This window comes from Misgurnus anguillicaudatus, chromosome 7 (genome assembly GCF_027580225.2).
Source record: "Misgurnus anguillicaudatus chromosome 7, ASM2758022v2, whole genome shotgun sequence".
Lineage (NCBI taxonomy): Eukaryota > Metazoa > Chordata > Actinopteri > Cypriniformes > Cobitidae > Misgurnus > Misgurnus anguillicaudatus.
In genome coordinates this window covers 35,450,834-35,467,550 of record NC_073343.2, presented here as the reverse complement: position 1 = coordinate 35,467,550, position 16,717 = coordinate 35,450,834, and the positions used below count along the sequence as shown (strand labels likewise).

The 16,717-nt window shown below is 39.0% G+C and overlaps 1 protein-coding gene and 1 long non-coding RNA gene across 2 annotated transcripts; one reads left to right on the top strand and one right to left on the bottom strand.

Annotated features, from left to right (window-relative positions):
- Window positions 1-1,603: 1,603 nt before the first annotated feature.
- On the bottom strand, window positions 1,604-4,630 carry LOC129418340 (uncharacterized). The gene is made up of 3 exons (XR_008636113.2): window positions 4,431-4,630; window positions 3,679-3,845; window positions 1,604-3,497 (listed from the first exon to the last, which is right to left on the bottom strand). It is a non-coding gene; the product is annotated as an uncharacterized lncRNA (long non-coding RNA).
- Window positions 4,631-7,962: 3,332 nt separating this feature from the next.
- Window positions 7,963-16,562, top strand: nek9 (NIMA related kinase 9). Its single transcript, XM_073869812.1, has 23 exons — window positions 7,963-8,477; window positions 9,414-9,591; window positions 9,683-9,738; window positions 9,880-9,950; window positions 10,052-10,157; window positions 10,422-10,553; window positions 10,902-11,012; window positions 11,089-11,153; window positions 11,402-11,452; window positions 11,542-11,734; window positions 12,044-12,193; window positions 12,311-12,506; window positions 12,598-12,644; window positions 13,012-13,173; window positions 13,292-13,400; window positions 13,487-13,648; window positions 13,751-13,918; window positions 14,012-14,071; window positions 14,211-14,389; window positions 14,479-14,634; window positions 14,773-14,865; window positions 14,945-14,998; window positions 15,368-16,562. The coding sequence occupies exons 1-23, from the start codon at window positions 8,298-8,300 to the stop codon at window positions 15,482-15,484; spliced, it is 2,796 nt and encodes a 931-aa protein (XP_073725913.1). The 5' UTR covers window positions 7,963-8,297; the 3' UTR covers window positions 15,485-16,562.
- Window positions 16,563-16,717: the final 155 nt, after the last annotated feature.

Below are 16,717 nucleotides of genomic sequence, written 5' to 3'. Positions count from 1 at the left end.
GTTTGTGGTAACCGCTTCGCGTCGTGCCGCATTACCACCTTGGTGTGCATTATTTTCTTATAATTCAATGGCCCGTCGTCAATTATTCCTTACTAATGTTAACTATTGTGTTTATAAAACAAACACTGTTAGGTTGATCTGTCTGAACTTCAACATGAATCAAACTGAGACACTAAACTGCCTGAATAACTCTCAATATTTCATTTATTTATATTCAGTAAGTAGCTTCAGATTGGCATCAGGCACCTGATCATCATGTCAAGTTTATTTTGTGAATATTCACCAGCTGACTGTATGTTTGCACATTAAACATTATTTTAGTGGATACAGTGTAGTTATAATCAGGTTCGAGGTCTCGTGTTTTATGTGGTAGTCTGATGGTTCAAACCTACTGTATGACGATGTAAAAAAGACATCAGACGTTCAGCTCCCCCCACGCCCGTAACACCGCCCTCATTTTCCGAGACCGAAGCGCACGGCTAATTTATGAGCGTGAGCGATGCCAACTTGCTCTCTGAGGAGCGCCAATTTTAACACCTCCAAATGCTTTAATGCATCCCAGCTGACCTTAATTATAAAAGCACGCGTCTCACAGAGTCTGAATACCTGCCGCCAGCTACTCTGAAACACACACTCAATGTTAATAGCTGCATCCTGTGAAGAAATCAATACGACTATAAAGGGTGATATCAGAGTATCTGGACGCCTGGAGGAATCTTTCTCTCTCTCTCTCTCTCTCTTTATGTTCCTGTATTGTTCTGCATTGTTCTGTTAGGTCTGAGGAATCTGCCGCAGAATCCTGAATACACCTGCACGACGAGCGGCACGTTCACCGCAGCCACCGCATTCCTGCGGTATCGTTCACCCGACCGCGGCCATCTGAAAGCCACAGTCAGTGGGGCTGCTTTTAAATTGACCCATAACATTGAGTTATGGGCTGAAGCTCGTAAGCCCCCAGCGTGCCGTGGAACGCTGCGCCATCATTGTGCTGATAAACTGCTCATACAATAGATAACTTTTTATGTACCTCCTCATGCAGAGCACAAATATTATTACTAGTTCATGAATTAACTCTCATCTTCTCGGCTGAAGTTAAGAGAGGATTTAATTAAAGATCAATACTGTTTTGCTCTCTCTTCAGTGATGCTGCTGTGAGGACTGAAGGACTCTCAGGAGAAATTCACTGTCTCTCAATGTTCAGCAGATCTTTTCTATTAAATACTAACACTTACATACCATCCTCTGATGTGATTGGATGAGCGGTGGTCTAACATTACTGATACTTTGTAGAATAGCAAGTGTCACTGACACACACACACAAACACACACACACACACACACACACACACACACACACACTGGGGTGGTTTCCCAGATAGGGTTTCGATTAATCCAGGACTAGACTTTAGTTCTATTAGGACATTTAAGTAGTTTTTACAAGCAGACCTTACATAAACTACACATTGCTAGTGTGCATCTTTAGGCAAAACAGTGCTATTGGTATATTTTAAGATATGTGAGTGCTGTTTTGAGTTAAAAGAGCAAAGAATGCATTGTAATAATCTGTTAAATTATTCTCTGATATCTACACAGAAGGTTTGTAGTTTTATTAAGTACAAAAATGTCCATTTACAACCCTAGGATTTACCTTTAGATTGAAATGGTTTGTTCCCTTATTTGAAAGGGTCATGAATAATAATGTTGAGCTCTGCTCTGATTGGCTGTTTCTCCTTCAGTAGCTCTGTGTGTGTGTAAACAGATCTTATGTTTGAGTCTGTATCAGATTTTGAGGAATAATCAATTGTTTGGAGATTGTTAATGGACGTTTCTAAGTGCAAAGTTTGTGTTTTCTTTAATATGGACCAGCAAAACATAACTGTAACGTCAAAAGTAGTACTTCAGCCTAAACGCTAGCATATAGCGGTAACTAGCATATACAGCGTTAACTAGCATATACAGCGTTAACTAGCATATAGCACAAACTCATCAGTCAGAACTTTGTTTTTATCATTGTAACAACATAGTACTCAATGTGTATTTTAATGTTGATGGTAGATCTTGACTGTAACGTCACAGTTGGTGTTATGTTTAGATTGGTGCACAAGGTTTATATATACGTAGGAGGAAACAATCATGTTTGATGCTCAAGATATGTCATTACCATGAACACAACTCTTAGTATTCATCTACGCCTACATAAATACAGTTTTACATTCTACGGCACCTTTAAGACTTTCTTTGTCCTTTATGGAACCGTTTAGCAAAAAATTGTTCTTCTATGGCAGAGGTGCCAAAACCGCTCACAATGTCCTTTAATTTGGCCCTTCATGCCACGTGAGATAAGGAAAAAAGATAAATGTCATTGTGGCAGATGTTTCATATTCATATTTCTGGATCAAACATTTTCTAAAATGTAATTTTTTTGTTTTATTTGTACATTACAAAAATTTAAATTGAAATTAAATGCAAAAAATTAAAGTGAATTTTTTTACTGTACATGCATACTTGGTGTATAATATGTGTCATGAAACTCTAGGTACTATAGGCTAATAATGGAGAGGTGGAGGCAGTGGCACAGAAACAAAAGGACATTTAAAAATGATTGGCAAAATGATTTCTTTTTACAACAGTTACCTTTGAAAATAAAACTGCATTAGTTAAGAATAAACGGAGTAATGTTTGCTTATTTATTTTTTAAATATTAGAAAATTGTAAATTAGAAGAATCAGGGCAAGTTTAATTTTAATATAACATAGCAACATTTACTTTCAGCCCACGGCCCTCAGTCAGGTTTCATTTTTAGCACCCCTGATCAATGGCATAGTAAAGGAGTGTATGTGAATCACAGAGTTAAATTAATGTTCAGCACATTGCGCCTTTGTTGATCATATCAAAGCATTTCCATACTAGCAATAACATGCTTACTGTGTGTGGACGGAGCACCTTACATCATGTGGCACATCTGCCGAAAGTGCAGCTGTCTCAGGAGAACGAGGAGGAGCGCAGGGTTGCCATCAAAGCCCTGGCCGCTCTCCAGTAACACACCTGAGGCTCTTGTGTTTATGAAGCCAGAGAACTCACAACTGCAGGCTGTTAAACTGCTCTCAGATCGGTGTAATGCGCTCGGACAGTCTCTAACAGGACAGAGAGACACCTGCTGTTTCTGAAAGCCACCACCCCATCACACCTCCCCGAAGCGAGAAGCTGCTTTCCAAACTGAGACACATCATTTGGTTTATCACCTCACCAGGATTAATCAAGTCTGTTAATTGTTTTCAGTAAAGTTTCAGTATGTTAATATTGCTGTCATGTGTTTAAGTTTCATCTCCAGAGACTAAAGAAATCTGTCAGTTTGAGTCCTGTAATGCTGTAGATACTGGAAAACTTTTTTTAATCATATAATTGTGGAAAATAACCAGCTCAACTTGACGTAAAAATGCAACCGTATCAAACCTGGTTGTCTCCAGGGACGCGTGCTGTTTTTCATGTCGCCCACACTGTAAAATCAAAATGCAGCATGAACTTAGAACAACTTTGTACATTCAACCTACTATTTTAAGTTTTTTTACCTGTGATAAGTTGATAACTTGAAGTGGTTTAACTTAATTTTTTACGTTGAAGTAACAAAAATGTGGTTGACAAAAATGCTGCATTTTGTTACAGTGCACAAACTCTCACCACATTTTGGCGGGGTTGATCCGATAGCCCACGTGGCCCGATCTCATCGACGCCGACTGGCTCCGGTTCAGCCCACCCGGGTCTCAGAGGGCCTGTTGACCGACCCACCCCCTCGTACAAGAGTAAGCCAGGTTAACCAGTTAAACAGTGGCAAATCCCGCGCTGCCCTGTGGGAAATTTGTCTTTAATCCCAAATTTATAGGCACACAATCAAAGCCGAAAACCCCGAGCAACAAATCTGATCCTCCGACCCCCCAAAGACCGCACAATCCGCGGCCTCCTGGGAAAGCGCAGAGACGGGCGCGTACGAGGCCGAGATGGATAAATAGCTAAATGATGAGACAGTCGGGGGATGTGGGAGCGATGTCTGGCTACGGACGTTCACCTCCAATTTGGCAGGCGCGCAAAGAAAGGCAATTGTGCGTCGGCCCCCGCGCGGCAGCCACCGAGCATTATTACTGGCTGAAGTGTGGCTTTAGAAATGATTAATGACACGTCGGGCGTGAAAACAAAGCGCGCGGCATACACCTGCTCCGGCAGGCACGTCGGACAGGTACGGAGAAGGGCACGAGCACAATGGAACCTCATCATGAAACAATGCGACGCGGTGACGTTACATTCAGTGAATAAACACACAGAAAACTACTGGAGTCTCCATGTACAGCTAACACCTGAACCTTTACTGTGTATCACAGAAAAATAAAAACTCATTAATTCGATAACGTGGACGATGAAATAAGGAATCCACTTACCTTGTAACGTCTCTCTGTGTGTCCGTCTGTTGTGTGTTTTTGTGTAATTGTAATGTGAGGTGTGAAAGTCTGTGGCCTGCAGCCACATTGATTTGACTTTCTGCACGTGTGTGTGTTTGTTGCATTCGGGCTGCATTAGTATTGATGTGAATGTGGACCGCAGTCAGACAGCGACACCCACAGGATCCATCAGGAACTGCACATCTATAATGCCAAAAATGAAAATTCTGTTATTATTTTCTCATTCTCATGTTGTTCTAAACTTGTATAAACGTATTATGATTGTAAACACACAGCTGATGGTAACCATTGATTTCCATAGTAGGAAAAGCAAACATGATGGAATTCAAGTTACAATAAGCTGTGTGCTTACCATCATTTATTAAAATATCTTCTTTCATGTTCATCAAAATAAAATAAAAAAAACCTCACGAATATGAGAAGATTATGACAGAATTTTCATTTTTGGGTGAGCTATCCCTTCTCACATTCTCCTTTGAAATATTTCTGTATTTTGAAATATTAAATCTGTAATCGATCAAGGTAGCACACAGACATAAATTTTAATGAAAATTGTCCATAATCTGTTTTCTTTTGTCCTTAAGGAAAATGTTGTATTACATTTTAAACATAAATGTGACATTCTAATTTATTATTTATGTTAACATATATAGCCTATATGTAACACAAAATAATATTCTTCCCAAAATAAATATAATTGTATATTTACACAAAATAAATATATGAAAGTAAAGGGGTACATATGTGCGATTATATTAGCAAAATGAGAAATTCTGTCTTTTGAACAATATCAAATCTTCTAAATAAATAAGTAAATATTTTCTGTTTTGTTTCCAGCTTTTCCTTCCACCCTGTATGAACTGATGTCAGCTTTAAAGAATGAGCCTAACATCAAATATCATGAGGAAAAGCCAATAACAGTCATTAATCATCACAGGTTTATAATCACTAATGTTTTATCCCGCTCACACATTTCACCATCATGTACAAAACAAATTCATTTTCTTTAAAAGATTTGAACATAGAAGTATTAATGTTTATATGTTTAAGAAGACTCACTGATCCCAGCACAATGTCTTACAGCTATAATACACAATGTGTAGAAAATACATGATTGAAAATTAAACCGACAGCGCCATCCGGAGGATTATTGAAGACTTGTAAGGTGTGTATAGGAACACATTTGAGCTACATCATGATATTTTAAGGTATGGTTTGGGAAGTAACAGATATTTGATGTGATCTTAATGAACTCATCTTAACAAATGTCTTTTAACTGATGGCAATAGAATAAAAGTCTTAGTATGACTGTAAATGTTTAAAGGGTTTAAAGATGAAAAGGTCTGCTATGTATTTAAGAGCTGAAAGTGAATGATGAATAGAGCAGTTCACTCATTTCTCCACAGGTCCCCTTTGGTCATTTATAATGGACACAGCAGTTTTCAATATAAAAGTAAAATAAGTCTTGTGGTTAACATAACTTCAAGAGATTTTCTCGGTGTGCTCTACAACATGATCAAATATGAATTAAACTAAAGTCACAGGTGTGTGTGTGTGGACATCAGCTGATACTATAGTGGTCACAAATCAGGAGAGCTCTGCAGAAATCATGCAGTCAGGACAAACATAATGCATTCTTTACCGTGGTACGTGCTGTCTTGAAATGATTCCTGAACCAGTCTAGAAAATCTGGATTCTGGTGTTTCTGTCTTACCTGGGATGTGTGCTTTCTTCTCAGATAGTAATATACTCCGGGGTGGATCCGCAGATAGTCTATCTGGTTTTCCTGTTAACACCACAGACATAAGCAGTTGTGTCATGAGTAGACATCACAGCCAAATGTAATAATATTTATATGATTTTTGATGAAAGCAATAGGTACAAGTGTATACTTTGGCGAATGCACTTAACACAACATGAAAATCGGACTTTATCCATGTTTAAGTGCTATAATTGGGTCCCCAGTGCTTCTATCAACCTAGAAAATGTGAAAAAGATCAACCCAGTAACTTGGTAAACCATCCTCTGCAAGCATGTGAAAAATAGGTCTTTAAAAATTTAGCTTCCCTTGTGATGTCAAAAGGGGATCTTATTATAATAATACCACCCCTTAATCTACACTATCCAACCACGGCACTGCCATTTAGTACAGAGATCAGCTCATTTGCATTTCAAAGGAATTTTAAGATGTTATAATAAATGATCTGTGGGGTATTTTAAGCTAAAACTTCACATATGTACTCTAGGGACACTAAAGATTTATTTGATGTCTTGTGAAATGTCCTATTTAATATACTGAAAACAGTAACAATAAGCAGTTTTAAATGAATATAGACCTTTATAAAAATAGACTTCTTCAAGTTTTTTTGTACAGACTGTGCTTGTATAGACAGTATAGCAGTGCATTAGCAGCACAAATGTCATGGGTTAAAAAAATAGGTTACTGATCAGATCTATAGATTAAATGTGCTGTAAGTCATGAATGTAACCGGACTGCATTTAGCCGATTTAAGTCCTGATGATCATCTGGATTTTTGAAAACCTTTGAAGTGGTCAGATTTGAGAATTTAACCTTTAATAGTCTGGTTTATCCGGTTTGAAAGGCTGCTGTTTTTAGAGGTACATCTGTGCAAGAGATGTCTCAGGTAGTTTGAAGTTATAAAGTTTCTCGTATTGTTATTTGACCATCTGATAACGTTCATCTCATTCAGTTAAACTTATGTCTGTTGTATTCATTATTCCACTTTCACCAGCACTTCAAACACTCATAAATCAACCAAAGAAATGCACAGTGAGCATCTGTAATATATTCCAGTGTGTGTGTAACTCCTATCAACACTTTCTTTATGAATACTGTCATGTCATTCAAAATCAATTTCAGGCCAACTAAAGAAATTGATCTCTTCTCTAGCCTGATTTTTCAGATGGATTCAGACTGTAGGCTACTGTAGATAACTGCTGTATTGATATCATGTGTAATGTTCAGGTTTGTATAATGTACAGTGTCTAATACTCTGAGGTTTTTTTTACCAGTCACATGGCGGTAAAAAAGTAGTCACAATATTATAAATTATTACAATTATTATTATTATTATTTTGTACACCTACCAATTTTCACAGTTCATACAAATCCTGCTTTATTTTGCATAACAGGTAGGTTTGTTTAGGTGGTATACGTGTACTACACACAGAAGTAGTAAAGTTATTGGGTAAAACTTATAATTTTATAAATAATTAAATAAAGTTATGCTACACATAACACCAAATATTATCCATAAAACAATGTATACCATTTTTTATTTTTTATGAACCAATTAATAACAATTCGGTCCTAATCAAATGATTTTAATAACTTTTTTTGTTATACATTAGTATTATATGTTTAAAATAATTTATTTAACTTTATTTTGAAATATAGCTCCTTAAAACGAGTCCTTCCGGTTCCTGTGTCGCTCTTGTTTGCGTCCGAATACAGCAGTCAACACCGAGTCGACTCTCAAAGATTTGATTCACTCGTTGAAGTGTAGCCCATTTAGATTCAAGTGTTCAAAACAGTGAGAGAACCGATTCCCTGTCGGAAATGAACCACAACACCAAGTTCGTCTTGTAGTTCAATTGCAGGACAGAAACAGAGCTCATCAAAAGCAGCGTTATGTCATTAAAAGGGCCAAAAGTCGTTTATTTGGACAGATAGACACTTTCGTATCGCAGATGCTTACGATTTGAGGTGACAGCCAGGGACGGTCGTCAAATTCCTGTCCCGTCTGATGAAGTGAACGAGCGCTGGACTGAAGGAGGCCAAGCAGCAAAACCAAAGTTGATTAAGTGTTGTGTATCAGGAGTATCATGTCTCTGGAGGAGTATGAGAGGCATTACGCCTCTTTAAACTCAGATGCAGGTGAATCAGTGAGCAGCAGATCGTCAACATCAACTTTCACTGGAGAAGAAGAGAGATTACATTACATTCCCATTCGCGTGCTGGGGAAAGGAGCTTTTGGAGAAGCGACTCTCTACAGACGCACTGAGGTCAGTTTTCATCTGCACTCATACATCAACAAATCTCAAAGGTCTGTTGGCCCCTCTGATTGGTGGGTTGGGGTGTGTCAGCCACGCCCATTCGCTAATGGGGCTATCGATTAAAGCGCCTGACAGTCAATCAGAGCTATTAGATCGGTTGAGTTTCATGAAGAGGGAGTTGAAGTTTTTTGGCTTTTAATATGAATATGTCAGGCTTACGCATATGCAAATGTTTCTAAACATTGACAACATTCATATTTAGAAGATATAAGCATTCAAAATGTACAGTCTCTGCTCCACCAATACGGATCAAACTTTTTGTGACATCACTTCAGCTTCTCCCTGTGAGGAAAGCTAAACATGATTTGTTATTTTAAAATGGGGAGGAGCCTCTCATATATGTCCACCCTAACTTCATAGGTGGAAATTGACGTCACACTTTACTTTCGTCACTGATGCATGAATTAAAACACAAAAGCAAAAGTCTATTTGTTTGGCTGTGTGCTGTTACACAATATATAAAGAACTGATCATGTTTAGAACTGATAAATTATACTTTTGCTTTGTTTATCAGTCGTTGAACGATGCGCCGGTTGGTTGTTGTTTTTCCAGCCCCTCCTCCACTGTGATTGGACGGCTGAGAGAGTGACATTTTGAGCTTTCCACAAAGCAAAAGTATCATAGCAACCAAAGCACTCAGCTGATAAAAGCTGGCAAGCGCCTACAGTCGGCGTCTGCCTGGCATTTTCAGCCGTGTTTAAACACTTTGGTGTGCACGGCCCCTTAGTGTTTAAAGTTCCTTAAGTGTCAGTTAGAGAATTGGTCAAATCCATCATTGTCTTGAATAATTTGGATACTCGCCGGTAGTAAATAATTTTTCTAGCTGTCCGAACCTCTTGCATATGTAGAAAATGACATGCATCTGTATGATTATCTTCTGTGCAGGATAATTCTCTGGTGGTGTGGAAGGAGATCGACTTGAACTGTCTCTCAGACAAGAAGCGTAAAGATGTCATGAATGAGATCAGCATCCTCTCCATCCTTCATCATAACAACATCATCGCCTACTTTAACCATTTCATGGACAAAAACACGCTGTTGATTGAGCTGGAATACTGTAACGGTACACACGTGAAATCTATCACACAACTGTTTAACATTTAAATACTAATATAAGGATGAATGTTAAGACCGACAGGACTGTTTGTGTACAGGTGGAAATCTGTATGACAAAATCAACCAGCAGAAAGGACAACTCTTTGAAGAGAAGGTACAGTAATCTATCAGACATAATCAATAAATCAGGTTTACTGGTAAAGTGAATTATTAATATTGTTATTACACAACTACTGTACAATCAGATGTGTGTATTCCAGAGATTACCAGATAATAACTAGTTGTTTTTGCATAGGTTGTTGTATGGTACTTATATCAGATCGCTGCTGCGGTTGCTCACATTCATAAGGCAGGGATCCTACACAGGTAAGTTACCTCAGGTGATAACATTATAATCTAGTCATCAAAATTCCAAAAAAAGTCTCCTATTATGACAAACTGTTAATAGTGTTTGCTTTTCCTTCAAGGGACATTAAAACCTTAAATATCTTCCTCACCAAAACCAATCTGATAAAGCTGGGAGATTATGGGCTGGCTAAGAAGCTGGACTCTCAGTTTTCAATGGCTGAAACGGTGAGTTCTTCACACACAATGACAAAAACATCACATTTGTCTTATAATGAGATGCATTTCTGTGGAAATAAAATTCACTAGAGTAGAAATCAATTGTGGTATAATCAGAAATGTTGTCTGGTTGGCTAGTATGTCTGAAATGACATCAGAGAGTTGGTCATGCACCTATTCTCCTTCACTTTACGAAAATAATCTGCTTACTTGTCATGAAAATACATTTTTTTATTCAAAATGGTTATGACAGTGATGTTTTATTTGTCCTAGTGTGTCGGTACCCCGTACTACATGTCTCCTGAACTTTGTCAAGGAGTGAAATATAACTTCAAGTCTGATATCTGGGCAATGGGATGTGTTTTATTTGAAGTTCTGGCTCTCACCAGGACCTTTGATGCTACAGTAAATCTCTTTACACAAACATTACACAACATCATCAGTCTGTTCAGACCAGTGCTTCTCAAACATTTGCTGAAATATTTACATTGATCTTACATTTTTGTAATCAACATCTGAGAAATAAGACTGGAAACCATCAGAACTGATATTCCTCTTATTTTTAATTCTAAGTTTGAGATTGTCGTGTTTCATTCATTTTCTTTGTGGGGCTACAAAGAGATGAACCCAACACAAGAGTAAAACCTTTGAGAAGCACTGGTTTAGACCGAGAACTACAGGTCTGATTCAGATCAAATCATCAGATAAGCTGAAGTGTGTTTAGTTTGAGATGTCTGTCTGATCTCCTCCCAGAATCCTCTTAACCTGTGTGTGAAGATCGTCCAGGGCAACTGGACCATGGAGATCAATTCAGATGTTTATTCGTCTGATCTCATCAAGCTGGTGTACGAGTGTTTAGATCAGGTACAGAACACGAGCCTTATAAATGAAGCTACTGTAGCTGTCAGTCATGATGATGTCATGTGTGTTGATATTAAAGGATCCTGAGAAGAGGCCGACCGCGGAGCAGATATTAGAGCAGCCCATCATCTCCTCCGTCAGACCGTAAGTCAATATACTGTATTTACTGCACATGAAGAACAAATTCTTAAAGGAAAAGATTGTGTTTTGTTTTTCATGAAAATTTTTATCTGGCTGTGAATTTAAACGCTTCTCAAACACTATATTTGGCTAATATGAATGTGCATACAGACAGCACTGACATAAGAGAACCACATGTGATGTTTGAGTTGTACAGTTACAGTAAGCGATGATGATGATGATGATGATGATGATGATGATGATGTGTTTAGAGAGCTGGAGGAGAGAGTAGCAGCTCTGAATTCAGCCATCAAGAAACCCAAGTGAGTGAATCTTCATCAGTTCACAGCATCTCTCTGAACTGAAGCTCAGCTCTGGGTTTGAATCTTTCTTCTTCTTCTGTGCGTTTCAGGTTGAACTCAGTGACAGAGACTTCGGTTGCAGTGGTGACCACTCGTTCGAGGGAGGCGTATTTTTGGGGTGGAGGGAAGTTTACCCCGCAGAAGCTCGACATGTTTAAGGGTGGCAACAGCGCGCAGCACGTGTGTGCCGGAGAAACACATTTTGCTGTTGTTACTGTAGAGAAAGAGCTGTACACGTGGGCTGTAAGCATGCAATATCCAATATCCAAAGAAAATACTTCATTTTATTATTTCAGAAGAAGAAAAAATGATGAGAAGTTACATAAAACTAGCACAGAGTAGGAAATTTGTTGAGTCGGTACAGTTTAGAGATCACATACGTGCAAAGATTGACCAACCGGAATCAAGTATTCCAGACGGTCATCTAATTAATGTACATAAACATTTACATGCAAACGTATGAAAATAGATATGAAAACAAAAGAATGACATGTAAGCTCTGTCATTAGTCTGATGATGATGTCATACAATACGTGATGTGTTTGTGTGTAGAGCGTTCAGGGAGGAGCAAAGATGGTGGGTCAGTTGGGTCACGGGGACCAGGCCTCGTACCGACAGCCGAAGAAAGTGGAGCGTCTTCAGGGTAAAGCCATCAGGCAGGTGGCCTGTGGGGCCGATTTCACCGCCTGTGTCACTGATGAGTGATGGGCCATGATTAATATGATCAGAGATAATGGACTGTTGAGTTCGCCATGCACACTGTAACGTGGTTCATTTGTAAGTAACATCCTGATGTGGTTTATCCTGATGGCAGATGAGGATCAGATGTACATGTTCGGATCAGACTATTACGGCTGCATCGGTGTGGAGAACGAGTTGGGTATGGAGGTTCTGGAGCCGGTTCTTCTGACGTTCTTCGAGGAGCGGCCGGTGAAGCAGGTCTCCTGTGGAGATAATCATGTGGTGGTCTTGACTCATAGCGGAGACATTTACTCTTGGGGTTGTGGAGAACACGGTAAGCAAAGCCACACGTGACTGCTCTTATTTCCTGTGATGATGGAGAAATCATACTGAATCTCACCTGGTGAAGATGCTTCTCTCCGCAGGTCGACTCGGTTTGGACTGTGAGGATGATTTCTCTTCTCCAATGCAAGTGAGTGAAACTTCATCATCATCACAAAATGTCATGGGTTTGAACACACATACGGATAAATATGAATACCTTTGATGTACTCTAAGTCACTTTGTATAAAAGTTTCTGACAAATGCATAAATAATGTTGTAAATGTTGATGTCATGTGTAGGCGAATCAGCTTTCAAACTCACGGTACAGTTCCTGAGATTCCTTCTTCATTTATATTCACATCTTGTGCGTCTTTAGTACAGTCCCTTGAAATGTTCTTTTTAAACTGGGCTAAAAGTTTTAAGTGACCAAATGATTTTTTAGTACAGTGAGTACTGCCATAGTAAAAGCTTAAAAGCTCAAATTTCTCCTGTTGAATTTATGTGTTTGTTTGCAGGTGACAGGTCCTGTAGGAGCCATCATTGACTGTGTTTACTGTGGAGCAGATGGGACGTTCTTCATCACAGAGGCGGGGAAAGTTTTAGCATGTGGTAATAATGAAATGAACAAACTGGGTCTCAATCAGGGCATCACAGGAATCAAAAACCATCCAGGGGAGGTGCGTACAGTATAAGATTAATAAGAAAAATTATATTCATGATGAGCTGTGTTCAGTACTGTCTACGCTGGAGAGCATGTTCAGGATGATGCCTTACAATGTTTTGTATCTCCTGTAGGGTTATCAGGGCGTACCATACACCACAACACTCACGCTGGTCAAACTGCTCTCTCGCTTTAAGATCCAGTTCATCTCGGCTGGAAAGACCCACACCGCCGCTATTGATGGTGAATTTCAGTAGTTCTGCTCATCATTGTCATGTCATTGGACTTCAGCTCTCGTAAACAGTTGATATGTGTGTGCGTGTCTGCAGACCGAGGTCGTGTGATGACTTTTGGCTGTAATAAATTCGGACAGCTGGGCGTGAAGGACTTTAAGAAACATAAGGGCGTGCAGCTCCTCGTAGGAGCCTTCGGTGGAAAAAATGTCACAAAGGTTTCTTGCGGTGACGGTTTCACTATCGCCGCCACCGAGGGTGAGAAGAGAGGAGCATTTGGGAAACTTGTGCTATTTATGTTTCATACGCTCGTCGTGAGGCTGGATGTGTGTGGATCTAACTGATGTTTCTCTTCATCAGATAATCAGATTTTTGCCTGGGGTAATGCAGGGAACGGTCGTCTGGGTATGCCTCCTGATAAAGGTTTCGGTTCGGAGGTCTGTCCAGCTCTTCCTCGTCCAATCTTTGGGTCTTTACATCATGTGCCTGATCTCTCGTGCAGGGGCTGGCACACGATTATCATCATGGGTTAGTAGCATAAATGTCTGTATGGTTCTTGGCTGATATTAACATTCATCAAGTGTTTGCATTTAAACATAAACTTGTAATGTCTCTTTACAGAAAAAGTTCTAAACTCTAAAACGTTTCGTTCAAACAGCAGTGGACTGTCTATTGCAAGCGGTGAGAACAGATATTTTTCACATTGTTGACAAAGTTTTCATGTTTCTCAACATGATGTCTACCTGCTATTAAGAGCTACTTACACTGTATTTTCAGAAGATGAGATATTGTTGTAACTCATCATGAGTCTGATCTACAGGTCAGTCCTCGACCTCATCTTTAGGTCTGGAGACGGACTCGGCGACAGACTCTGAGCTGCGTGAAGGGATGCTGGGAGGAACCGTGGAGGCCGATATGGACGACAGAGGTCTGCAGACTCCCATCTTCTCCATGGACAGTAAGACCAACGAGAGCTCCTGCCCTTCATGGCTACGAAAGGTCAATCTAACATTAAGATCTGCCATCATCTTCTCAGGAACCAGATGTAGATTTTTCTTTACCAGCTTTCTTCTGTGTGACTTCTTCAGGAGATGCAAGATGCTGAATTTATCCCGATGCCGGTCGATTCCAGCGACTCCATCAATCCGCTGACGTCCTCGTACACAGAGAGCGCAACGCTTCCCTACGAGGAACTCGACCAACTGAAAGCAGCGGCTGCGGCCGCCGGAGGGAAGAATCTTCTGGTACTTTTATATTGACTGCCTTTATAAAACTATAAATATACGCATGCACAATATTCTGATGTGATAAATAAATACGTTCAGTATTGTTTTTTTTTATCCTCAGCTTTAATTTTGAATGGTGGTGTGTTTGTGTTGCAGTCGACAGCGTGTGCGGATGATGATCGGGTGAACGGGGTGGAGTCGGGACACTCGGGGCAGAGTTGCTGTGGGGCGAGTGTAGAGCTGGCACAAGTACGCTTCAAATCATCATCATCATGTCGTCATTTTCCTGTAATATTGCTCGTTACAAAGTTCTGTTTGTTTTTTACAGCTCAGAGAAACCGTAAACCGTCAAGATGCACAGATTCAGCTTTTACAGAAGCAGGTGAGTTGAAACTAGCAGGAGCTTTAAATCTTAATGAAGCTTTAGACTTTAGAGTCAATTAAAAAAATCCCACAGATTTATAGGACAGACCAGAATATCATAATGATTTGGGCTCTTTTGATATGTTTGGTAAGAACAGATACAGTTTGTGTCCTTTACCTAAAACTAATTATCACAGCCGCACATTGTCAATATCAATCAGTTTAGTGGTATTATTTATAATAACCAGTATAAACAAGGTGGGATGTGGGGTGGTTAATTATTCATTATTCACAAATCGCATCCTGAGTATAAACATCATACAGAAGTGATGTGCTTTGATGAAATGTTATAATTTGTGATGAAGTATTTTTGTCTTTGTGGCTGCAGTACACCGATCAGCTGAAAGAGAACGAGAGACTTTGGAAAGCCATCCAGAACCTCCGAGCTTCTGCTGAACATCAGGAGAACATCAATCACAATCATTGTGGACATGAAGAAGAGTAAAAGATCAACGATATCTTCAGCTCTCTGTAGTCACACAGAATGGCGTTACAGAAATACAGAAAAGCAGATCAGAATTCAGTGTATATGTTTGTATGATCAGCAGTAGATCTCTGAATCCAGTGAGAGAAACTCTTATAGCCAAACAAGACGTGTCCGTCGCCAAAATCACTCTGTGCCTTTTAATATCAACCAAAGACTGTTAAGTTTCATGCTGCTAACGTTAAGCCAAAGTGTTGCTGGTATCCTTTAGTGTCGTATTATCATGATGTACAGCACGTTTAAGCTCAGTCTGTTGAGATGTACAGGACGTCGGCTGAGATGAGCGTTGGAGACATCAGTAAATAAATACAGATTTAATATGAAAATCTCCAGCATAAATGAGGTCAAAGTGTCATAACAGATCATAAATCTTCTGCAGGATTGATCAGAATGTCCCTGTCAACAGCTCATTTATTCATCTTTAAATATTAAAACATATTTTTAAATGTTGAAGCTGAAATTGACTAAAGTCTGTCTATATTTATCTTCAGCATCAGTATTAATGACATGTTTACAGTGTTTTTTTCACAGGTTCGATCTGTAAACTGCTTTAATGCGACGGCTGTATTGTAGTTAAAGGGTTTTTAAGCAAACATCATGTAGGTGTGATCTCTCTGATGGTGTTTTACTATAGTACAGCAGTACTGTTCTTCATAAACACATCTCACGTCGTGTAACCTAAAGAACAGACAGTCATACATTACAATCATGATGATGTGTTTAAACTACTGATTTTCTCCATTATTCTCTTTCTTTTAAACAGATGACCATCAAACTGTCATCTTCTGTATGTTTATTGCCAGCATATTTAACCATACTACATCCAAAGATATTAGATTATAATATGCATGTTTTTAAAGTAAAAACGTGTGTGTGTGTGTTTACGGTTTACACTAAGTTTTATTTGAGGTTTTAGGCTTTTTTTACAAATATAATAATGAGATTGGCTCTTAAAATGAGATTATGCTTTATACACATATATCAGACTAATGTTGATATTTTTTAAATAAAAATGTCAGATTGTGGGCAAAAGATCACATCCTGGCCATGACGTTTTTTACTCGTATTTTATATTAAACATTAGTAACTACGGTGGTTTGATATTTCTACTACAGTATGTTATTTTGCACTTTAATAATAATAATAATTTAAACATTCACTCAATAATGTTTACATTATGCTACAAGACAGTTA

What these genes read in the sequence shown, in the direction of transcription:
- nek9 (XM_073869812.1), top strand. Translation starts at nt 8,298, where the DNA reads ATGTCTCTGGAGGAGTATGAGAGGCATTACGCCTCTTTAAACTCAGAT. An exon ending in ATTTCTCTTCTCCAATGCAA is followed by an intron (nt 12,645 to 13,011) that starts GTGAGTGAAACT and finishes GTTTGTTTGCAG; the next exon opens with GTGACAGGTCCTGTAGGAGC. An exon ending in CCACACCGCCGCTATTGATG is followed by an intron (nt 13,401 to 13,486) that starts GTGAATTTCAGT and finishes GCGTGTCTGCAG; the next exon opens with ACCGAGGTCGTGTGATGACT.